Source organism: Hyla sarda, chromosome 3, assembly GCF_029499605.1.
Source record: "Hyla sarda isolate aHylSar1 chromosome 3, aHylSar1.hap1, whole genome shotgun sequence".
Lineage (NCBI taxonomy): Eukaryota > Metazoa > Chordata > Amphibia > Anura > Hylidae > Hyla > Hyla sarda.
The window spans coordinates 336,610,589-336,632,074 of NC_079191.1; the positions used below are offsets into that span (position 1 = coordinate 336,610,589).

General features: G+C 42.2%; 1 protein-coding gene across 12 annotated transcripts in view; it reads left to right on the forward strand.

The window, feature by feature from the left end:
- UTRN (utrophin) overlaps positions 1 to 21,486 on the forward strand; it is a 702,825-nt gene that overhangs the window by 648,091 nt on the left and 33,248 nt on the right. For all 12 annotated transcript variants that reach the window (XM_056567370.1, XM_056567374.1, XM_056567371.1 and 9 more), the window contains 3 exons: positions 16,316 to 16,452; positions 19,292 to 19,330; positions 19,468 to 19,533. In XM_056567370.1, the coding sequence (XP_056423345.1) occupies positions 16,316 to 16,452; positions 19,292 to 19,330; positions 19,468 to 19,533 (242 nt within the window). The remainder of the gene's footprint in view (positions 1 to 16,315; positions 16,453 to 19,291; positions 19,331 to 19,467; positions 19,534 to 21,486) is intronic.

The window sequence follows — 21,486 nt, forward strand, 5'->3', positions numbered from 1 at the left end:
GTATACTACAGAGGAAGTTCTTTTCTTTTTGAATTTCCTTTCTGTCTGACCACAGTGCACTCTGTTGACACCTCTGTCTATGTCAGGAACTGTCCAGAGCAGGATCCTAAATGGACAGAGGTGTCAGCAGAGAGCACTGCGGTCAGACAAAGGAAATTCAAAAAGAAAAGAATTTCCTCTGTAGTATACAGCAGCTGATAAGTACTGGAAGGATTAAGATTTTTTTTTATATAAGTAATGCACGGCAGACGGAGGTCGCCTCACCTGCCTCCGCTGTCTTCCGGGAGTCTTCTGCTCTGATCTGCCTTACCGCAGACCAGAGCAGAAGATCACCGATAACCCTTATCAGTGCTATGTCCGATACATAGCACTAAACAGGATTAGCAATCGAGTGATTGCTTTAAATAGTCCCCTATGGGGACTATTAAAGTGTAAAAATAAAAGTAAAAAAATAAAGTAAAAAAAATTTGAAAAACCTCCTCCCCCAATAAAAACGTAAATTGTCCCATTTTCCCTATTTTACCCCCAAAAAGTGTAAAAAAAATATTTTATATACATATTTGGTATCGCCGCGTGCGTAAATATCCAAACTATTAAAATAAAATGTCAATGATCCCGTACGTTGAACGGCGTGAACGTAAAAAAAAAAAAAAAGTCCAAAATAGCTGCTTTTTTATAACATTTTATTCCCAAAAAAATTAATAAAAAATGTCATAAAAGTTTTGTATAAGCAAATATGTTATTAATAAAAAGTACAGATCTCGGCGCAAAAAATGAGCCCTCATACCGCCGCTTATACGGAAAAATGAAAAAGTTATAGGTCTTCAAAATAGGGGGATTTTAAACATACTAATTTAGTTAAAAAGTTTGCGATTTTTTTTAAGTGCAACAGTAATGGAAAAGTATATTATCATGGGTATCATTTTAATCGTATTGACCCAGAGAATAAAAAACACGTCATTTTTACCATAAATTGTACGGCGTGAAAACAAAACCTTCCAAAATTTGCAAAATTGCGGTTTTATTTTTAATTTCCCCACACAAATAGTATTTTTTTGGTTGCGCCATACATTTTATGATAAAGTGAGTGATGGCATTACAACGGACAACTGGTCGCGCAAAAAACTGTCCTTAAGGGGTTAATATTGTGCTATGTTCGCATAATGTTTTAACCCTTTTAGCTCTATGTGCCTTTGACTTTAATGGGCTAAAGGAAGTCTAATTGTGACTCTGGGACATTTTCTGATTATATATATGCCTTCTGTATATATCTTCTGCACTTGGTAGACCATGCTCTGTGTCCTGTACAGTGTCCCTTTTTGACAGCTTTCTGACACAGAGCTGAAGTAGCCTGACAGATGGACTTCAATGCGACGTGAATGCACCCTTATACTTGCAACTAGGGTTCCAGTCACATGGTTACATATAATGTACCATGCTGGCTTACAGGCTATTGGACACACAAATACAATTTGATCAGGTGGTTTAATGATTGGGCCTAGCCAGGTGTCACATGCTGCGCTCTGGCCACTCAGAAGCTGCATGCGCCCGGCCAATCAGCAATGATGAGTGTGGTATTTAAATCCCTGCAGTGTGTCCCAGCCCTGCTCGTGATTGCAGTTTCTTCTCATTCACCAGATTTCAGTCTGTTATTGTCTTATATGTTTCTCTGACCACTTACCTGTTTACTCACCATTCTTTCACCAACTAATTCTATGCTTTGTAGTTCTCTTACTTTTACCCTTTTCTTTTTAACACTGACATTGCCTTTCCTAGTGTTCCTGTCTGAAGTTGCCTTGTTGGTATGTGGATTCCCTGTCTGTCTTTTTACTGAACTAATGTTGGATTAAACCTATTGTGTCCTGACCTACTTCCCTGATTTCTGAACAGTGTTTGTTTATTTGTATTGGACATTGCTGTGCCCTGCACTTTTTACTAGAGTAGGGACTGGCACCATGATTAGGGCCATCCTATTAAGTGGACACCCCAAATGGCAGAGTAAGAGGTCTGGGTGAGCTCAGGACTGCACTTTTCCCTGCCTGACGTGACAGGTGGGCTTCCCAGAACTTTCTATGGGTGCCATATAATGTATTTTCCCAGCATCACATGGCCAGATAGCATCCTGGAAAATGTGAGAATAAAGTTATTTGTTGATGCAAGCTCATTGCAAATATATCAACTGGCTCCAGAAAGTTAAACAGTTTTGTAAATTACTTATTTTAAAAAATCTTAATTCTTCCAATAATTATCAGTTGCTGAAGTTGAGTTGTTCTTTTCTGTCTGGCAATAGTTCTCTCTGCTGATATTTCGGCTTGTCTCGAGGAACTGCACAGAGTAGAAGATGTTTGCTATGGGTATTTGCTTCTACTCTGGACAGCTCCCAAGACAGGTGTCATCAGAGAGCACTTACACAGAAAAGAACAACTCAACTTCAGCAGCTCATAAGTACTGAAAGGATTAAGATTTTTTAATAGAAGTAATTTACAAATCTGTTTAACTTCCTGAAGCCAGTTGATTTATATATATATATATATATATATATATATATATAGATAGATAGATAGATAGATATAAAAAGTTTTTTTCCTGGATAACCCCTTTAAATTTGGGGTCAAATGTACTCAAAATCATAGAAACAGTAATTGATAGAAAACAAGGATAGTTGGGTTATTGGCTTACTTGACACTACTATTTCATATACGCTTTCATTTTTATGCCACATATTGAACCAGAATTCTTAGGCATAGAAACATAGACTCGGCCCATCTAGTCTGCCCAAAAAACCATTCCCAGAAAAAAATAATTTCTCTTAATGTGGGTAAATCCCCTTTAAAAGAACAGAGGTTTTGATGATTTTATCTGGCTTCTACTTTTGCCGACAGTGTTAAGGTCTCCTCTTAGTGTACGTGAGTTGTTAGGTTTTGCATTAATTATTCTCATTCTTCAAAACTTTTCATACAGATTCATAATGTATCAGCAAAGATTCACACAGAGGTCTTTTGTATTTCTTGACTGTTCTCGCCATCACATGACTATTCTTTTCTTCACTTCACTTAAATCAGAACTTTTCATTCCCCAGTGTGATCTGAATTGATTTGCACACCACTTAACAGATGTGTATGTCATTCTTGAACAAGCTGGCATCAGTGTCTGTCTCTGGCAGTATGAAAAATATCCTACTGTCTCGAATTCCCTTTTCTGCATTGTCTTTCTATGCAGTTAACTCACTGAAAGATACTTGAGACTTTGATTTATCGTTGCATCATCCAGGTAAAAATAATTCTCAGTCTCTTGATCATCAAGTGCTGATTTCTCGATAAATGTGCATAAGAAATCTATACTCAGTATTTCATCAGACTTATTATGTAAGAATCATATTGTACATCCAAGACCAAGTTTAACTTGTGGTAACTTACATTTTAAGTTTTAGTCAATAGATATGGATTAATAAGCTCCAATTGGTTTCAAAGTGTTATTGTATTAAAGACCTTGAATGTTCACTGTTATTTCAAACAATTTCCTTCCATGTGATAGCCTTTGTGAATCCTAACATATTTAAATCACTTAAATGGGCACTGTCATTAGGGGAAAAAAAACTGGTGTCATAGTTCAAACCCCGACCAACCACTAGAACAAGTTGGGAGAAGCACTTGACCAAAACTGTATCATAATATAAGTCTATGGGAGCGTCTCACAAAGCGAGGAGAGAATTGCGGGGTTGCACACTTTCTTTCCCACTCATTCTGGTAATCGTCAAGATCTGACATGTCCCTAGGACATGTAAAAAGTTTTTCGTAATAATAGGGACACTTTAATTTACTGAAAAATGGCCCCTTACTCCAGAAAAACGGCTCTTGATTCTTGTCCACTAGGCAAATTGAGACTTCCCTCTCATGTCTGATCACCCATAAAACCCAGGTCAGCTGTCCCATGTGTCAATACTAGCGCAGCTTTGCTGTATGTTCAGAGTGCAGCCTTCTGTATTTTATCTTCTCCTCCCTTTTGTATGCAGGCTTGGCATCATCACCAGCAGCAGCAGTAGTGCTGCTGTTTCCTTCCTTTCTTCTTCCATAGCACCTTACATAGCACCGTGCCTCAGTAACCCCTTCTCCCTTCGCATGCCATCCATAGTCGTGTACCTCATTTCCCAGCACAGAGCCAGCATGAGCACTTTCACCACCTATTTTATGGCATAGCAGAATGAAGTATTTGCTATTTTCTGCCATCATTGGTTGTAGTAGTAAGGGAAAGGAAGCCCTATGTGTGTATTACTGGCAAACAGCTAAGCTCTACTTTTGCCCCCTGAATTGGAGAGAATAAGAAGTACTGTACCTGTGCACCAAGAAAAGGACTCTCTTGTTCAATAACAATAGTGAAAGTCACCTTGTAACCAGAATAATGAAAATAATAAAAAACATATACTCACCTACCTTGCTCCCTCTGGGGTCCCTCTATGAAGTCTACCGATCCCCTGCTGAACACTCCCTCTGCTACTTCTGAGACGGACTAGACGGACTAGACGGACTCGTCGGACGGCCCGCTCATCCAATTACTGACCTCATATGGGGGGGGGGGGGGGGAAGCCTACTATGAGAAGGGCGAAAGAAGGGGACACAGAACATGAGGCCCACTATGTAGATTATATTATAGAACATGAGGCCCACCATGTAATTTAGACCACATGTTAACTCCTTAACAACACAGGACGTATATTTACGTCCTGCGCCGGCTTCCGCGATATAACATGTGGTCATGCGGTGACCTCGCGTCATATCGGGTCGGTCCTGGCAGCTATAAAAAATTTATGAAAAGCGATCAAAGAGTCTGATCAAAACAAAAATGATACCAATAAAAACTTCAGATCACGGTGCAAAAAATGAGCCCTCATACATCCCTGTATGCAGAAAAATAAAAAAGTTATAGGGGTCAGAAGATGACATTTTTAAACATATAAATTTTCCTGCATGTAGTTATGATTTTTTCCAGAAGTACGACAAAATCAAACCTATATAAGTAGGGTATCATTTTAACCGTATGGACCTACTGAATAAAGATAAGGTATCTTTTTTACAAAAAAAAAATGCACTGCGTAGAAATGGAAGCCCTTGAAAATTACAAAATTTAGTTTTTTGGTTTTGCCGTAGATTTTTGCGTAAAATGACAGATGTAATTAAAAAGTAGAATTGGTAGCACAACGAGTTATATGTACCCAAAATTTCATTAATTTAATTTCCGTCTACAAAAAACAAGTCCTCATAAAGCTACATTTATAGATTAAAAATAATGACCCAATGATTAGGTATACAAGGTAGAATAAAAATATCTACCATCAGAAAATAAAAACATATTAGAAAATAAAAATGTGTGTCCCCATCTGGTTTTATTTAACAACAAAATATAGTTGATACATTCCCTGTAAGGGCTTAAGCTCCATAATCATATTCATATCTCTTATGTCATGTTTAAGCCATTACATTTAGAATATCTTGTGCACCAAACACCAGATCCACTGAATGCTGCTTATATTATGGTCTGCTTAACTTCTTGGCAGCTGATTTTTCCCATAATTCCCAGAAGTGCACAGCACTATTATTCCTTTTAAGATGCCTTATTTTTTTATAGTATTAAAGAGAATATACCGTATACATTTGCGGAATGATTGCTGTAAGGCTAGGCAGGCTATAAACGACTTATTTCATCATTTAGCATCTTGGAAGAAGCACTTAGCACTCTTAAGTGGAAATGATTTTCTTTGTCTGTAAGTGGATGAGATTTTGTCTGCGTAACACTTCTTAGGGCTAAGATGGAACTTTTCAACCTTACCGAAATACACTTATTTTGTTGTTATGCTTCAATCCTCTGAGGCCACGCGTGATGCTTGTCTCTCAGCGGATCGATCTGTAGTAGCTGTAATTACTGTTGATGTGTTATTTGTACAATGACACTGACTAAAATTGTGTTCCCCCAGAAGACTTGCATATCGTGACAGGCAACATGTCAAGAATTGTTAGTGTAATCTGTAGTCAGGAATAGTTCATACATTTATAAATGATTCTTGTAAAACCACTTTTGAGATGCTTACAGTTCATAAATATTGTTGCCCTCATTTACAGAACACCAGCTTATTGCAGAAGAAATACTTCTTACACTACACAATATGCATTTATCTCTATGAAGGGAATTGTTTTCTTCCTTTTGAAAACGTTTATCATAACTTTTGCGTGTTAATATTCCACCAATAATAACAAAATAGCAGGTAGTTCAGGTGCTGATGGACATAGTTCACAGACGCTGGACCCGTTAAGTTGATACTTTATGGTACTATGGGTTGATATGCCAGACCGCCACCACCTTTTGGTAGAATACCGGATAGGGGTCCAGTCCAGCACCATAGCATGTAGTATAAGTTAAACCTTTAACTGAACTGGTCCTGCTTCCTTAACCCATTCCAGATCTATGATGATGTTTAGTTACGTCATGGGTGGGAATATTTTTACGCTGTACGTTTCCATTATTTAGCATTACCGATCCTTGCCTCAGAGACAGTGAGAAATGGATGCTAAAAGCTGATATCCACATACGACATATACCTCGTATCGATCCCCGACAACCGTTCCTGTTAAAATCTGTTTAAAAATACTGTGTTTTTTTTTTCTTTGTGTGGCCTGCTACTACTTGATGCCATACCCTAAAGAAATCAGGAGGCCGGGATTGACTTATTTTGGTTCTGTCACTGAAAGTTTCCTGTGCTGAGCCTTGAATCATTTGTTGGAAAATGTAGAACTAAGGGTCCTAGATTTTTCAGAGGTGCCTCTTAAAGGGTCTTGGAGCTAAATGAGTTTTGAAAATAGTACTTAAGCCCTTTCTCGATAGCAATGTCTTGTACTCTTTCTCTTTGAATTTTTATATCAACCTATTCATGACATCATGCATAATCTGGGAATTTGTACACCTAAAAATTTAGACTGGAATACAAACAACAAAAACATTCATACAGCAGTCATGTGTTGGTAAATATGTTGTGATATAGTAATGCACCTAAAAAAATATTTTTGAAAAATGGATTCTTGACATATTACACATTAGTTATACTATGAGAGAAAACATAGGTTTGGGAAAATGAGGAGAAAAGTTGATTTCTAGCAAGAAACCAAACCCAATGTTGTCAGTATAACTTGTTGGACAGGATCTTTACGAAAAAACTCTTCATGGTTAGATATCCTTGAAAATCTTCTGTAAAAAAAAAAAATCTCAACAGTTACCGTATATTAAAGGAGTTATCCGGCCAAAGATATCTTATCCCCTATCCAAAGGATAGGGGATAAGATGTTTGATCACGGGGTGCCTGCCGCTGGGACCCCCCCCCCCCCTCGATCTCTGTGCAGCACCCGCAGCACTATGCGGGACTGCGTCTCCAGTCTCGGAAAGGTCTTTGTTTCCGGGACTGGGGACGTGACGTAATGCCACACTCCCTCAGGACGTCATGCCACGCCCCCCCATTCATGTCTATGTCGGCCGCCACGCCCCCTTCCATAGACATGAATGGAGGGGGCATGAAGTCACAAGGGACGTAGCGTTACTTCACGTCTCCAGTCATGGAAACAAAGAGCTTTCCGAGACTGGAGACACAGCCCCGCATACAGTGCGAGTGCTGCTCTTTGGCCGGATAACCCCTTTAAGTGCCTTGGGAATCACAAATATATTCAGCTGTACACATTCTACATTATCGGTACCATATTCATTTTTTTTTACCCCCTTACCACTCTTTTGGCTCCGTTATATGCTGATGTATTATACGGTACTAAATCCAGATCCAACACAAGTGCTCCACCTAAAACAATGTTCCATAGATAACCAGCTAGAAATCTTGGATGTCTTCACTATGTTTTCCGGCCCACAAACTTCTATCTGTCTTATAACTGCAGTGCCATCAATATATTTTTTGTAATTAAATGCCAGTGTCCTTATATAATGTTTTACTTTCATATACTGTTCACCTTATTAAAGGGCAAATTTTAACCTCTGTATCAAATAGTTACCTACCTTTTTGCCTTCAGTAGTGGTTCTATCCAGTGATTTCAAAAGGGGGTATCCCAACAAATTTTGATCCAACTTTTGACTGTGATTTTTACTGAATTTTCACATCTTGGTCATTAGTGCAATTTATACCTCTACCTCTTTTGTATTTTATCCCAGTAAATTAAAAATACTTTTTGTATATGCTATCCTAGTAAATTGCAAATATTTTAAAACATAAAACGTTTTTGAGACTCCATAATTGACAGAAAAAAAGTGATTGATAATGTGGTTTAATTTAAGATAAATGTCTGCTTGTTTTTGTAGGGGTCCGCCGTTTCAGGAAAGTTTTATGTTTTCGAATTGTGTTCCATTTCTTTTTGTTTTTGTTCTTGTTTGTAATAGTGGAAATAGACGCTGTGTACCTTTCCTTCAATTAGTTCACTGAATTATGTTGTATTCTCTTTTAACAAGCACTTTTTCAGTACAAAGGCTTTTTGGCAAGCTTAGATTTACTAATGAAGCACAACAACATCATTTGGCTGTGGTAGATGTGTCTTATCCGCTGATTACTGAACAAGTAAACATGGCAGTTAATACACCTCAAATCCAACTTTAAATTCTTATATCCTGGTTGTTGTTGTTGTTGAATTTTAAACTTGTTCAAAGCGGTTAATGTGGGCTTCACCTTTCTTTTTAACTGAAGTGTAGAATATCTGTATATATCCACAGACATGTCTATTGTTATCTGAATTTTATTAAGGACTCCAATTTCTCGCAAAGCAAATTCAGTACACAGATGTGACATACTAGCAAAACTCTTAACAGTCTGCAGTATATATATACACACATATACATGCAAGTCCGGCCCCTCTCCAGCTTTATTAGACAGGTTGCAGGATAAATAAAAACATAACACAGGAACAAAGTAAACCCTAGACTCGTCCACACTTCACTGTTGGGGCCACTCACAGCTCAGGCTGTGTGTTCCTCACCAGGACTCCTGCCTCCCCCTACAGCCACCTTGCTGTCTTCTGGGGAGAGCCCAGACCACACTGTCTGACTTCCTTTTAAACAGACTTCCCCTCCCTGCTACCTTATTAATTAGGCCACAGGTGGAGGGTTCTCCAGGGTTAGCTACACCCTTTCCTTGCCACACTGTCACTATATATATATATATATATATATAAAGAAAAATAGCCAGCACAACTACCTAATGCATGGGTGCATGCTCCTGTGGCAAATACAGAGTATACAAAAAAGAAGGCTGCAGCAGCCCTCTTGGTCAAAAAATTGAGGCTCTTAGCACACTTTTTAATCAAAACGTGTCCCCCATCCACCATGCGGAGGTGGCCTCATTTCGGATGGGACCCTAACACTCATTTCACTCACCACTGGGCATATGGCCTCTGACTGGGTGACATGCTGGATCCAATATCAATTTACAAAACCTACTGTGAACAGGGAGGGGTGCATGGCTACAGAGGGTGCCACTCCCCTGAAATTGTGCGGCAAAACAAAAAGAAAAATAGCCAGCACAACTACCTAATACACTAGTGCACGCTGCTGTGGCAAATACAGAGTATACAAAAAAGAAGGTTGCAGCAGCCCTCTTGGTCAAGCCCTCTTTATTGTTTTGGGGGAAAAGGTGTTATTTAAGTAATTATTTAAAAAAAAATTATTATTGAAAAAATGTTATAAAAAAATACATATATTTTTCTTTTTTTTTCTTGGTCACTAGACCTGTACTCACATTTAAGCTCAGAAATTTTTTATTTATACAGTTATCGCTTGTCTGGGCACTAGTAACTGTTACGCCGAGCGCTCCGGGTCCCCGCTCCTCCCCGGAGCGCTCGCTTCACCTCCTCCGCTGCAGCGCCCCGGTCACGTCCTCTGACCCGGGGCGCTGCGATCCTGCTGCTAGCCGGGATGCGATTCGCGATGCGGGTAGCGCCCGCTCGCGATGCGCACCCCGGCTCTCCTACCTGACTCGCTCCCCGTCTGTTCTGTCCCGGCGCGCGCGGCCCCGCTCCCTAGGGCGCGCGCGCGCCGGGTCTCTGCGATTTAAAGGGCCACTGCGCCGCTGATTGGCGCAGTGGTTCCAATTAGAGTTATCACCTGTGCACTCCCTATATTACCTCACTTCCCTTGCACTCCCTTGCCGGATCTTGTTGCCTTAGTGCCAGTGAAAGCGTTCCTTGTGTGTCCCTTGCCAGTGTTTCCAGACCTTCTGCCGTTGCCCCTGACTACGATCCTTGCTGCCTGCCCCGACCTTCTGCTACGTCCGACCTTGCTTCTGCCTACTCCCTTGTACCGCGCCTATCTTCAGCAGCCAGAGAGGTGAGCCGTTGCTAGTGGATACGACCTGGTCACTACCGCCGCAGCAAGACCATCCCGCTTTGCGGCGGGCTCTGGTGAAAACCAGTAGTGGCTTAGAACCGGTCCACTAGCACGGTCCACGCCAATCCCTCTCTGGCACAGAGGGTCCACTACCTGCCAGCCGGCATCGTGACAGTAGATCCGGCCATGGATCCCGCTGAAGTTCCTCTGCCAGTTGTCGCTGACCTCACCACGGTGGTCGCCCAGCAGTCACAACAGATTGCGCAACAAGGCCAACAGCTGTCTCAACTGACCGTTATGCTACAACAGTTGCTACCACAGCTTCAGCAGTCATCTCCTCCGCCAGCTCCTGCACCTCCTCCGCAGCGAGTGGCCGCTCCTGGGATACGCTTATCCTTGCCGGATAAGTTTGATGGGGACTCTAAGTTTTGCCGTGGCTTCCTTTCCCAATGTTCCCTGCATCTGGAGATGATGTCGGACCTGTTTCCCACTGAAAGGTCTAAGGTGGCTTTCGTAGTCAGTCTTCTGTCCGGAAAAGCCCTGTCATGGGCCACACCGCTCTGGGACCGCAATGACCCCGTCACTGCCTCAGTACACTCCTTCTTCTCGGAAATCCGAAGTGTCTTTGAGGAACCTGCCCGAGCCTCTTCTGCTGAGACTGCCCTGTTGAACCTGGTCCAGGGTAATTCTTCCGTTGGCGAGTATGCCGTACAATTCCGTACACTTGCTTCAGAATTGTCCTGGAATAATGAGGCCCTCTGCGCGACCTTCAAAAAAGGCCTATCCAGCAACATTAAAGATGTTCTGGCCGCACGAGAAATTCCTGCTAATCTACATGAACTTATTCACCTAGCCACTCGCATTGACATGCGTTTTTCTGAAAGGCGTCAGGAACTCCGCCAAGATATGGACTCTGTTCGCACGAGGCGTTTCGTCTCCTCGGCTCCTCTCTCCTCTGGTCCCCTGCAATCTGTTCCTGTGCCTCCCGCCGTGGAGGCTATGCAGGTCGACCGGTCTCGCCTGACACCTCAAGAGAGGACACGACGCCGTATGGAGAACCTCTGCCTGTACTGTGCTAGTACCGAACACTTCCTGAGGGATTGTCCTATCCGTCCTCCCCGCCTGGAAAGACGTACGCTGACTCCGCACAAAGGTGAGACAGTCCTTGATGTCTACTCCGCTTCTCCACGTCTTACTGTGCCTGTGCGGATGTCTGCTTCTGCCTTCTCCTTCTCTACAGTGGCCTTCTTGGACTCTGGTTCTGCAGGAAATTTTATTTTGGCCTCTCTCGTCAACAGGTTCATCATCCCAGTGACCAGTCTCGCCAGACCCCTCTACATCAATTGTGTAAATAATGAAAGATTGGACTGTACCATACGTTTCCGCACGGAGCCCCTTCTTATGAGCATCGGATCTCATCATGAGAGGATTGAACTTTTGGTCCTCCCCAATTGCACCTCGGAGATTCTCCTTGGACTTCCCTGGCTTCAACTTCATTCCCCAACCCTGGATTGGTCCACTGGGGAGATCAAGAGTTGGGGGTCCTCTTGTTCCAAGAACTGTCTAAAACTGGTTCCTCCAGTAACCGGTCTCCCCAAGGCCTATATGGACTTCGCGGATGTTTTCTGCAAAAAACAAGCTGAGACTCTACCTCCTCACAGGCCTTATGATTGCCCTATCGACCTCCTCCCGGGTACTACTCCACCCCGGGGCAGAATTTATCCTCTCTCTGCCCCAGAGACTCTTGCCATGTCCGAATACGTCCAGGAGAATCTAAAAAGGGGCTTTATCCGTAAATCCTCCTCTCCTGCCGGAGCCGGATTTTTCTTTGTCTCCAAAAAAGATGGCTCCCTACGTCCTTGCATTGACTACCGCGGTCTTAATAAAATCACGGTTAAGAACCGCTACCCCTTACCCCTCATCTCTGAACTCTTTGATCGCCTCCAAGGTGCCCACATCTTCACTAAATTGGACTTAAGAGGCGCCTATAACCTCATCCGCATCAGAGAGGGGGACGAGTGGAAAACGGCATTTAACACCAGAGATGGACACTTTGAGTATCTGGTCATGCCCTTTGGACTGTGCAATGCCCCTGCCGTCTTCCAAGACTTTGTCAATGAGATTTTTCGTGATCTATTATACTCCTGTGTTGTGGTGTATCTGGACGATATCCTGATTTTTTCTGCCAATCTAGAGGAACACCGCCGGCATGTCCGTATGGTTCTTCAGAGACTTCGTGACAACCAACTCTATGCCAAAATTGAGAAATGTCTGTTTGAATGCCAATCTCTTCCTTTTCTAGGATATTTGGTCTCTGACCAGGGACTACAGATGGATCCAGACAAACTCTCTGCCGTCTTAAATTGGCCACGCCCCTCCGGACTCCGTGCTATCCAACGCTTTTTGGGGTTCGCCAATTATTACAGGCAATTTATTCCACATTTTTCTACCATTGTGGCTCCTATCGTGGCTTTAACCAAGAAAAATGCTGATCCCAAGTCCTGGCCTCCTCAAGCAGAAGACTCCTTTAAACAACTCAAGTCTGCCTTTTCTTCGGCTCCCGTGCTCTCCAGACCTGACCCTTCCAAACCCTTCCTATTGGAGGTTGATGCCTCCTCAGTAGGAGCTGGAGCTGTTCTTCTACAAAAAAATCCTTCCGGGCATGCTGTCACTTGTGGTTTTTTCTCTAGGACCTTCTCTCCAGCGGAGAGGAACTACTCCATCGGGGATCGAGAACTTCTAGCCATTAAATTAGCACTTGAGGAATGGAGGCATCTGCTGGAGGGATCAAGATTTCCTGTTATTATCTACACCGACCACAAGAACCTCTCCTACCTCCAGTCGGCCCAACGGCTGAATCCTCGCCAGGCCCGGTGGTCTCTGTTCTTTGCCCGATTTAATTTTGAGATTCACTTTCGTCCTGCCGATAAGAACATTAGAGCCGATGCTCTCTCTCGTTCCTCGGATGCCTCAGAAGTTGATCTCCCTCCGCAACACATCATTCCACCTGACTGCCTGATCTCCACTTCTCCTGCCTCCATCAGACAGACTCCTCCAGGAAAGACCTTTGTTTCTCCACGCCAACGCCTCGGAATCCTCAAATGGGGTCACTCCTCCCATCTCGCAGGTCATGCGGGCATCAAGAAATCTGTGCAACTCATCTCCCGCTTCTATTGGTGGCCAACTCTGGAGACGGATGTTGGGGACTTTGTGCGAGCCTGCACTATCTGTGCCCGGGATAAGACTCCTCGCCAGAAGCCCGCTGGTTTTCTTCATCCTCTGCCTGTCCCCGAACAGCCTTGGTCTCTGATTGGTATGGATTTTATTACTGATTTACCCCCTTCCCGTGGCAACACCGTTATTTGGGTGGTCGTTGATCGATTCTCCAAAATGGCACATTTCATTCCTCTTCCTGGTCTTCCTTCTGCGCCTCAGTTGGCTAAACAATTTTTTGTACACATTTTTCGTCTTCACGGGTTGCCTACGCAGATTGTCTCGGATAGAGGGGTCCAATTCGTGTCTAAATTCTGGAGAGCTCTCTGTAAACAACTCAAGATTAAATTAAATTTTTCCTCTGCATATCATCCCCAGTCCAATGGACAAGTAGAAAGAATTAACCAGATCCTGGGTGATTATTTGCGACATTTTGTTTCCTCCCGCCAGGATGACTGGGCAGATCTCCTTCCATGGGCCGAATTCTCGTATAACTTCAGGGTCTCTGAATCTTCCTCCAAATCCCCATTTTTCGTGGTGTACGGCCGTCACCCTCTTCCCCCCCTCCCTACCCCCTTGCCCTCTGGTCTGCCCGCTGTGGATGAAATTTCTCGTGACCTTTCCATTATATGGAGAGAGACCCAAAATTCTCTCTTACAGGCTTCTTCACGCATGAAGAGGTTCGCGGATAAGAAAAGAAGAGCTCCCCCCGTTTTTTCCCCTGGAGACAAGGTATGGCTCTCCGCTAAATATGTCCGCTTCCGTGTCCCTAGCTACAAGTTGGGACCACGCTATCTTGGTCCTTTCAAAATTCTGTGTCAAATTAATCCTGTCTCTTATAAACTTCTTCTTCCTCCTTCTCTTCGTATCCCTAATGCCTTTCACGTCTCTCTTCTCAAACCACTCATCCTCAACCGTTTTTCTCCCAAATCTGTTCCTCCCACTCCTGTTTCCGGCTCCTCGGACGTCTTCTCGGTCAAGGAGATTTTGGCTGCCAAAAAGGTCAGAGGAAAAAATTTTTTTTTAGTAGACTGGGAGGGTTGTGGTCCTGAAGAGAGATCCTGGGAACCTGAGGACAACATCCTTGACAAAAGTCTGCTCCTCAGGTTCTCAGGCTCCAAGAAGAGGGGGAGACCCAAGGGGGGGGGTACTGTTACGCCGAGCGCTCCGGGTCCCCGCTCCTCCCCGGAGCGCTCGCTTCACCTCCTCCGCTGCAGCGCCCCGGTCACGTCCTCTGACCCGGGGCGCTGCGATCCTGCTGCTAGCCGGGATGCGATTCGCGATGCGGGTAGCGCCCGCTCGCGATGCGCACCCCGGCTCTCCTACCTGACTCGCTCCCCGTCTGTTCTGTCCCGGCGCGCGCGGCCCCGCTCCCTAGGGCGCGCGCGCGCCGGGTCTCTGCGATTTAAAGGGCCACTGCGCCGCTGATTGGCGCAGTGGTTCCAATTAGAGTTATCACCTGTGCACTCCCTATATTACCTCACTTCCCTTGCACTCCCTTGCCGGATCTTGTTGCCTTAGTGCCAGTGAAAGCGTTCCTTGTGTGTCCCTTGCCAGTGTTTCCAGACCTTCTGCCGTTGCCCCTGACTACGATCCTTGCTGCCTGCCCCGACCTTCTGCTACGTCCGACCTTGCTTCTGCCTACTCCCTTGTACCGCGCCTATCTTCAGCAGCCAGAGAGGTGAGCCGTTGCTAGTGGATACGACCTGGTCACTACCGCCGCAGCAAGACCATCCCGCTTTGCGGCGGGCTCTGGTGAAAACCAGTAGTGGCTTAGAACCGGTCCACTAGCACGGTCCACGCCAATCCCTCTCTGGCACAGAGGGTCCACTACCTGCCAGCCGGCATCGTGACAGTAACCATGGATTATTTTGTGAGATGTTTCCCCAAGAACTTTTTTGCACAAAAATTGGCAATTTTGGTGCACAAATTGCCGATTTTGGCACCAAACTCTGTAATTTTGGCGCAAAAAAATCCAATATGGCTGCAAGAAGAAAAAATAGGGGCAAACACAAATTTTCACATATTTTCAAACCAACACAAGAGACCTTGTGAGGAGAAAAAAAAGGTGTGAATAATATTGCTGATGTGCAGAGGTGAGCTCCATTCTACAGCATAGCAGGCTCAGCACAGAGAAGGAGATGTTACTCTGAGGATGTCAGCTGAACATCACCTTGCACCCAGGGCTTGGGAACACTTCTTCCCTAAGCTGATGTACATTGTTTAGGCTGTTGTATGGGCTGCTGCATTGCGGGGGTTTATTTAACAGCAGCATGTGAATTCCCCCTTTGCGTTTGGTCATGCATTGCAGTCAGATGTGGATCTGCACATTTTCTGCAATTATATGTCATAAACTCACTGATAATAGATTTGCCTGAAATAATAGATCTTATTTAGGGGAATACATCCTATTTGCTATGCTAGGTGTTAATTACATTTCCTTTTTGTTACAGACATGCTGTTTTTGCTTCATTGAGATTGGGCTGGTGCCAGAGTTTGTCATTCTTTTTTTTGTCCAGAAGTCAAACTTCTGTGTTAATTATTATGCAGATTTTGTGGAATGCTGTCAATCCTCTAGGCTGGAGGACAACTCCTGCCAGACCTTCATTATTTAAATTACTCGTTCTTCCAAATCCATCTAGTGCAATAGGTTCCAGATGATACAATGGAAAATGGCAAAAAGCCAATAGACTGAAAAGTTAAATCTGCTTTTTATAGATGCCTTATTCTATTTTTTTCTCTCCAGACAACATCAGGGGAAGATGTCCGAGACTTCACTAAGGTTCTTAAAAACAAATTCCGTTCCAAGAAATACTTTGACAAACATCCCAGATTAGGCTACCTACCAGTGCAAACTGTGCTTGAAGGAGATAACATGGAGACGTAAGTCAGTTGCTAACACCTGTACACTTAGCTTATGTGTTTGAGGCAATTTACTGTAACGGTTGGTTTCCGTTTACTTTTTGTTTGCAATAGCATCCCAAAAATGGCACAAATGTCCATGGGGATTCATGAAACACCAAATCAACATGGCTTTTTTTTCTTTGGTGTTTTTTTCACTCATCTTTGGTGTTTTTTTTTTTTTTTTTTTGCAGTTTGGGGCTCAGTGGCAGTTTTTCAGATTTGCAGCATGTTTAGACCATGGTATTTTTTATTTTATTTTTTTACAAAATCTTAGCGTTTCTCTCTCAATGAAGTCTATGGGAGAAAAATAAATCCATAAAAACCCATGTGGGTTTAGCATTGGCAATTTTGTTCCCAATAGAAATCCACTCACGAGGAAATAATCACATGACTTGTCATGATAAAAACACAGGGAAAAAGCAAACTCTAAAACCCACTATTTTTGAAAAAAAATCACAAAAACTGCATCTTGGGAGTGAAAAATAACAGGGCAATTTATTGTGGAATTTTTTAATGTTTAAATAGAAAACTGGCAAAAAAAAAAAAAAAAAAAAAGCATTTACATGTTTTTCCATTAAGCTTTTAAAATGTTTAGGGTGAGAGCATAATGTATGTAAATAGTTATAACCTGACCATACCTGATCAAAGATATGAATGTAAGATGTCCCTTCACAGTTCACAACACCAGGCAGTTTCTGGCACCTTCAGTGGTGATTCAACGTATTAAGAGAGAATTATTTTTCTGATATCTTATGTCCAGACATTTTCCTGCCAGCTCTCCAAAATTCATTCCTAATCATGCAATTTGCAGCAGTTTGCTTTTTTATACTCAAGTAATTTTATTAATTCCAGTTGAGATTGAGATTCTGTCTCATGCATTTATATGAGTGTGAAACAAGTCAAAATAAACATTTTTTTTGTGCTACCAAAAATGTATGAAAATATGATTATTAAGAATAGAGAATTAATGTAAAAGTGAACAATTTCAACCAAAGCAATTGATTAATGGGGTAAAATTTTACAACAAGTGATTGTTTAAGCTGACCAATGACATCTTTATATTTTTTGGGTGCCAGTCAGATAAATGATCTTTTGTGAGTTGAATTTCCGTGAAGTAATATTCTCAGAATATATACATTTAGCTAAAATCTTCTGGATGGAAATTACAGGTTTTCCAACCCCTGGCACTTCCAACCCCCAATTATTACCTTATATAGAGATAGAGAGTTATTTCAGATGAAAGTTTGTACCATGTTAGCCTCAGAAATATAGGAGACGAGTGGAGTAGCGATGACACCTTTATTGGCTAAATGTTAGCCAATAAAGGTATCATCACTACTCCACTCGTCTCCCATAGGAATTATAGGAACATATAATGGTAATTGTTAAGTCTGGTATGAAAACAGCTGGATGTCAAATATCATATATAAATTGTTACATTGCTGAGAAAAAAAATTGAATATCTTGGGTTAAATAGTTTGGATCGTTAAAATGTTATAATGGGAACAAATCTACTGAAGTTTTATTGTGTATTGGAGCATCTAGGGCCCTCTCCATTTCTGTATATAGATTTTCACTTTAGAGAAACAAATACCAAATCTCTGTATAATGGATCAGAACAGAAATCTAACAGGTCATTTGACTTCAATTGGATATTTTAAATTTCTATTAAATTATGATGGCTTGACCAGCTTAGCACGATATGTTGTTCTATTACTTTACAAAAAAAAAGCGATCTAAAGGGCCTACTATAAGTCAGTAGGTGGTTGGAGGGGTAATAGACCATGTCATCGATTATAATAGATCCTTTTATAACACGCTGTGGTATTCTGCTCGACAAATAAATTCTAGGATAGATTGTTACAGGTGTCAAATGTTAATTTTGCCATCATAAAAATTCTGAATACGTTTTCTATAAAAAAATAACAGAACAGAATAATGTACCGTAGTTAAAAGCGTGAACAGAGCTGTTTGTAGTAAAGCCCAACATTTGTACAAAAATTATTTTGATTGTCTCTGACACTTGGTTATCCAGGATTAGAAAAACAGAGCTGATTTCTTCAGTTTTATTGAAGTGAACGGAGCCAAGTTGTAATACCACACCCAACCTGAGGACAGGGGTAGTGCTGTTTTTGGAAGAAATTAGCTGTGCTTTTCTATTCCTGGATAACACCTTGTAGGTGTTAAATATTAAAACTATGGCTTGTTATGGATTCATAAATTTCTTGTAATTGTCATATCTGTAAGCAGTTTACGTTGCAGGAATACATTCTCTCTGACCCCAGCCTGTTCCATGTTACTAACAAATGATTCTGTACAGCAAGGTTCAGCAATGTCTGCGGGGTGGTTATTAATAAGAAATACCAGGCCTCTCGGATGACCACAGCCTTTATTTCATTTGTTTTTACATACACCTAAATTTCCCTCGCAGTCATTTCTTGGACACGCTTCTGGTTTTCTCTGTATTGTTCTACACTGCTATTATCTTTTGGCACAACAAGGCTTTTGACCTAGCTTTAAGCTCCATTGAACCCTATTGCAATTCCTGGCACATTTATTTAAGAATAAGATTTATTATAGCAGTTATCCTGAATGAGATTACCTTGGATTGCTGTTAACAAATGTGCTGCATTTCTGCTGCAGGATGTCTGGAGCGCATTAGCAGTCTGCCAGGAAACCTGCACTGGAGCTTCTGTTTTTCTAATGTCTTTATCACTCTCTTGGGCATAAAAGAACATTTGGGCTTTTTGGTTTTTCGGCTGTCGCTGTTATGGCATTAAAGTTTTTCTCTCTTCATTTCCTCCTTATTCTTTTACAGCCCTATTACCCTCATCAGCATGTGGCCTGACCAGTTTGAGTGAGTATAATGTCTATGTTAAGCTTCCTGAGTCCTGCTACGATATTTCATTTAGCGTAATGTTCCACACTCAGCAGTTTGTCATAAAGTGTTTTCATATTAAATTATTTCATTACTTATTTCTTTATTTGTTCTAGTCCTTTGCAGTCCCCTGAACTTTTTGATGATGACACACATTCCAGGATAGAGCAATATGCCAGCAGGTGAGCATATATATTTCTTATAATAATACAGTATATTTCTAACATGCAAATATAGCTGGGTCTCTTACACACACTTTGTTATGAATGCTTTCCTAAGCTGCTTACAATAGAATCATGGCATATTAATATGGCCATTTACTGCGTGGCTTTTCATATTGAAACTTCAATTTCTGTGTCAAAAGTCTTGTATATTCATTTTAGAAAAGCCCTCTCCTTTAGCATTCTATAGGAGATGGTAAACCATGTGAAAACAAAGTGACATTAAAATCAATGGAGCTGCAGAACAGGCCCTTGAGGGTGACATTTACCCCTTTTGATAGATGGAAAGAAGAGTAATATGCCACTTTTATCATAATTAGAGATGGGCAAATTTTTTACAAAATTTTGATTCGGCCGATACGCAGAATTTTCTGAAAAATTCAGTTCAATCCAAATATATTTGCAGCGAATCGCTATTAAAAACATCTATTTCTGGGTTACAGAGAGCCTCAGTAGAGGCGTAGAACACTTTGCCTTGCCGTAACAAGCCTAGGGAGTGTGCTGGGGTAGTGAAATTATACTGTTATTCAGTATGACATGCAGATTACAGGCATCGCTATTAGAATCACTGCCACAGAGCAGCACAATGACCATCCATGAGTCTGGATGTGGCGGCAGGGTCGGGAGACCATATGGCATCACAATTGAAGAGATTAAAGAGATTTTTGAGATGTCAGTTGAAGAGTTGAAAGAGATTAACAAGTTTAATGTGCCACCAGCAGCATGAGATCATATGGCAGCACAATGACACAGCCTGGAGTTGGCAGCAGCCTATGTAGGCATCAGAGCGGCACAGTAACAGAGTAGTGTGTCATTTGTCCTCCCTCTCAGTGGTACAGGCCTTACCCGGGAGGGCTACTGGGTAGATCCTGCCAGTATCATATGCTTGTCTAAAATATTAAGCCATGTACGTGTAAGTAAATGCACGACTGTGAAACTGCGTGTGAAACTGTGAATGTGTCATTTAATCAGTTTTTAGCGCTCCAACCTGTTTCCTTGGATTCTTGTGGTAATTCCAGAGCTGATATATGACGACAAGCAGCTTAAGGAGGGTTTGCTTTGTGGTGTACCAGTGGCTGAAGTGCACGCAGTTTCCTGGCCATTTTTAGGATGTCTTGCAGATATGTGAAGACTTAAGGAACTGCTTGACAACCAGATTGAACACGTGTGCCATGTTATGGTTTATTTTTATCGCTTCAACCTGTTTCCTTGGAGCCTGGATGTGGCAGCAGCCTGACGAGTAGTGTTGAGCGGCATAGGCCATATTCGAATTCGCGATATTTCGCGAATATATGGACGAATATTCGTCATATATTCGCTAAATTCGCATATTCGTAACATTCGCGTTTTATTTTCGCATATGCGAAAATTAGCATATACAAAAATTAGCATAAGCAAAAATTCGCACATGCGAAAATTCGCACGCCATTCTCACACAGTAGTATTAGAGCCTTCTTACACGACACAAGCTGGAAGCAGAGAGGGATGATCACTGTGATGTGTATTGTGAAAAAATAAAAATAAAAACAAATATTCGTAATTACGAATATATAGTGCTATATTCGTGAATATTCGCATTGCGAATATTCGCGAGCAGCACTACTGATGAGACCATTGGGCCTCACAATTGAAGAGATTTTTTAAATGTCAATTGAAGATTTTGAAGAGATTAACAAGGAGATCACATGGTGGCACAATGACACAGCCTGGAGGTGGCGGCAGTCTATGTAGGCCGCAAAGCGGCACAATGACAGAGCCTGGAGGTGGTAGCAGCATGATGAGACCATAGGGCGGCACAATGACAGAGCCTGGAGATGGCAGCAGCATGACGAGACCATAGGGCGGCACAATGACAGAGCCTGGAGGTGGCAGCAGCATGAGGAGAACTGGCACGTTTGTCTCCAGACTTCCCAT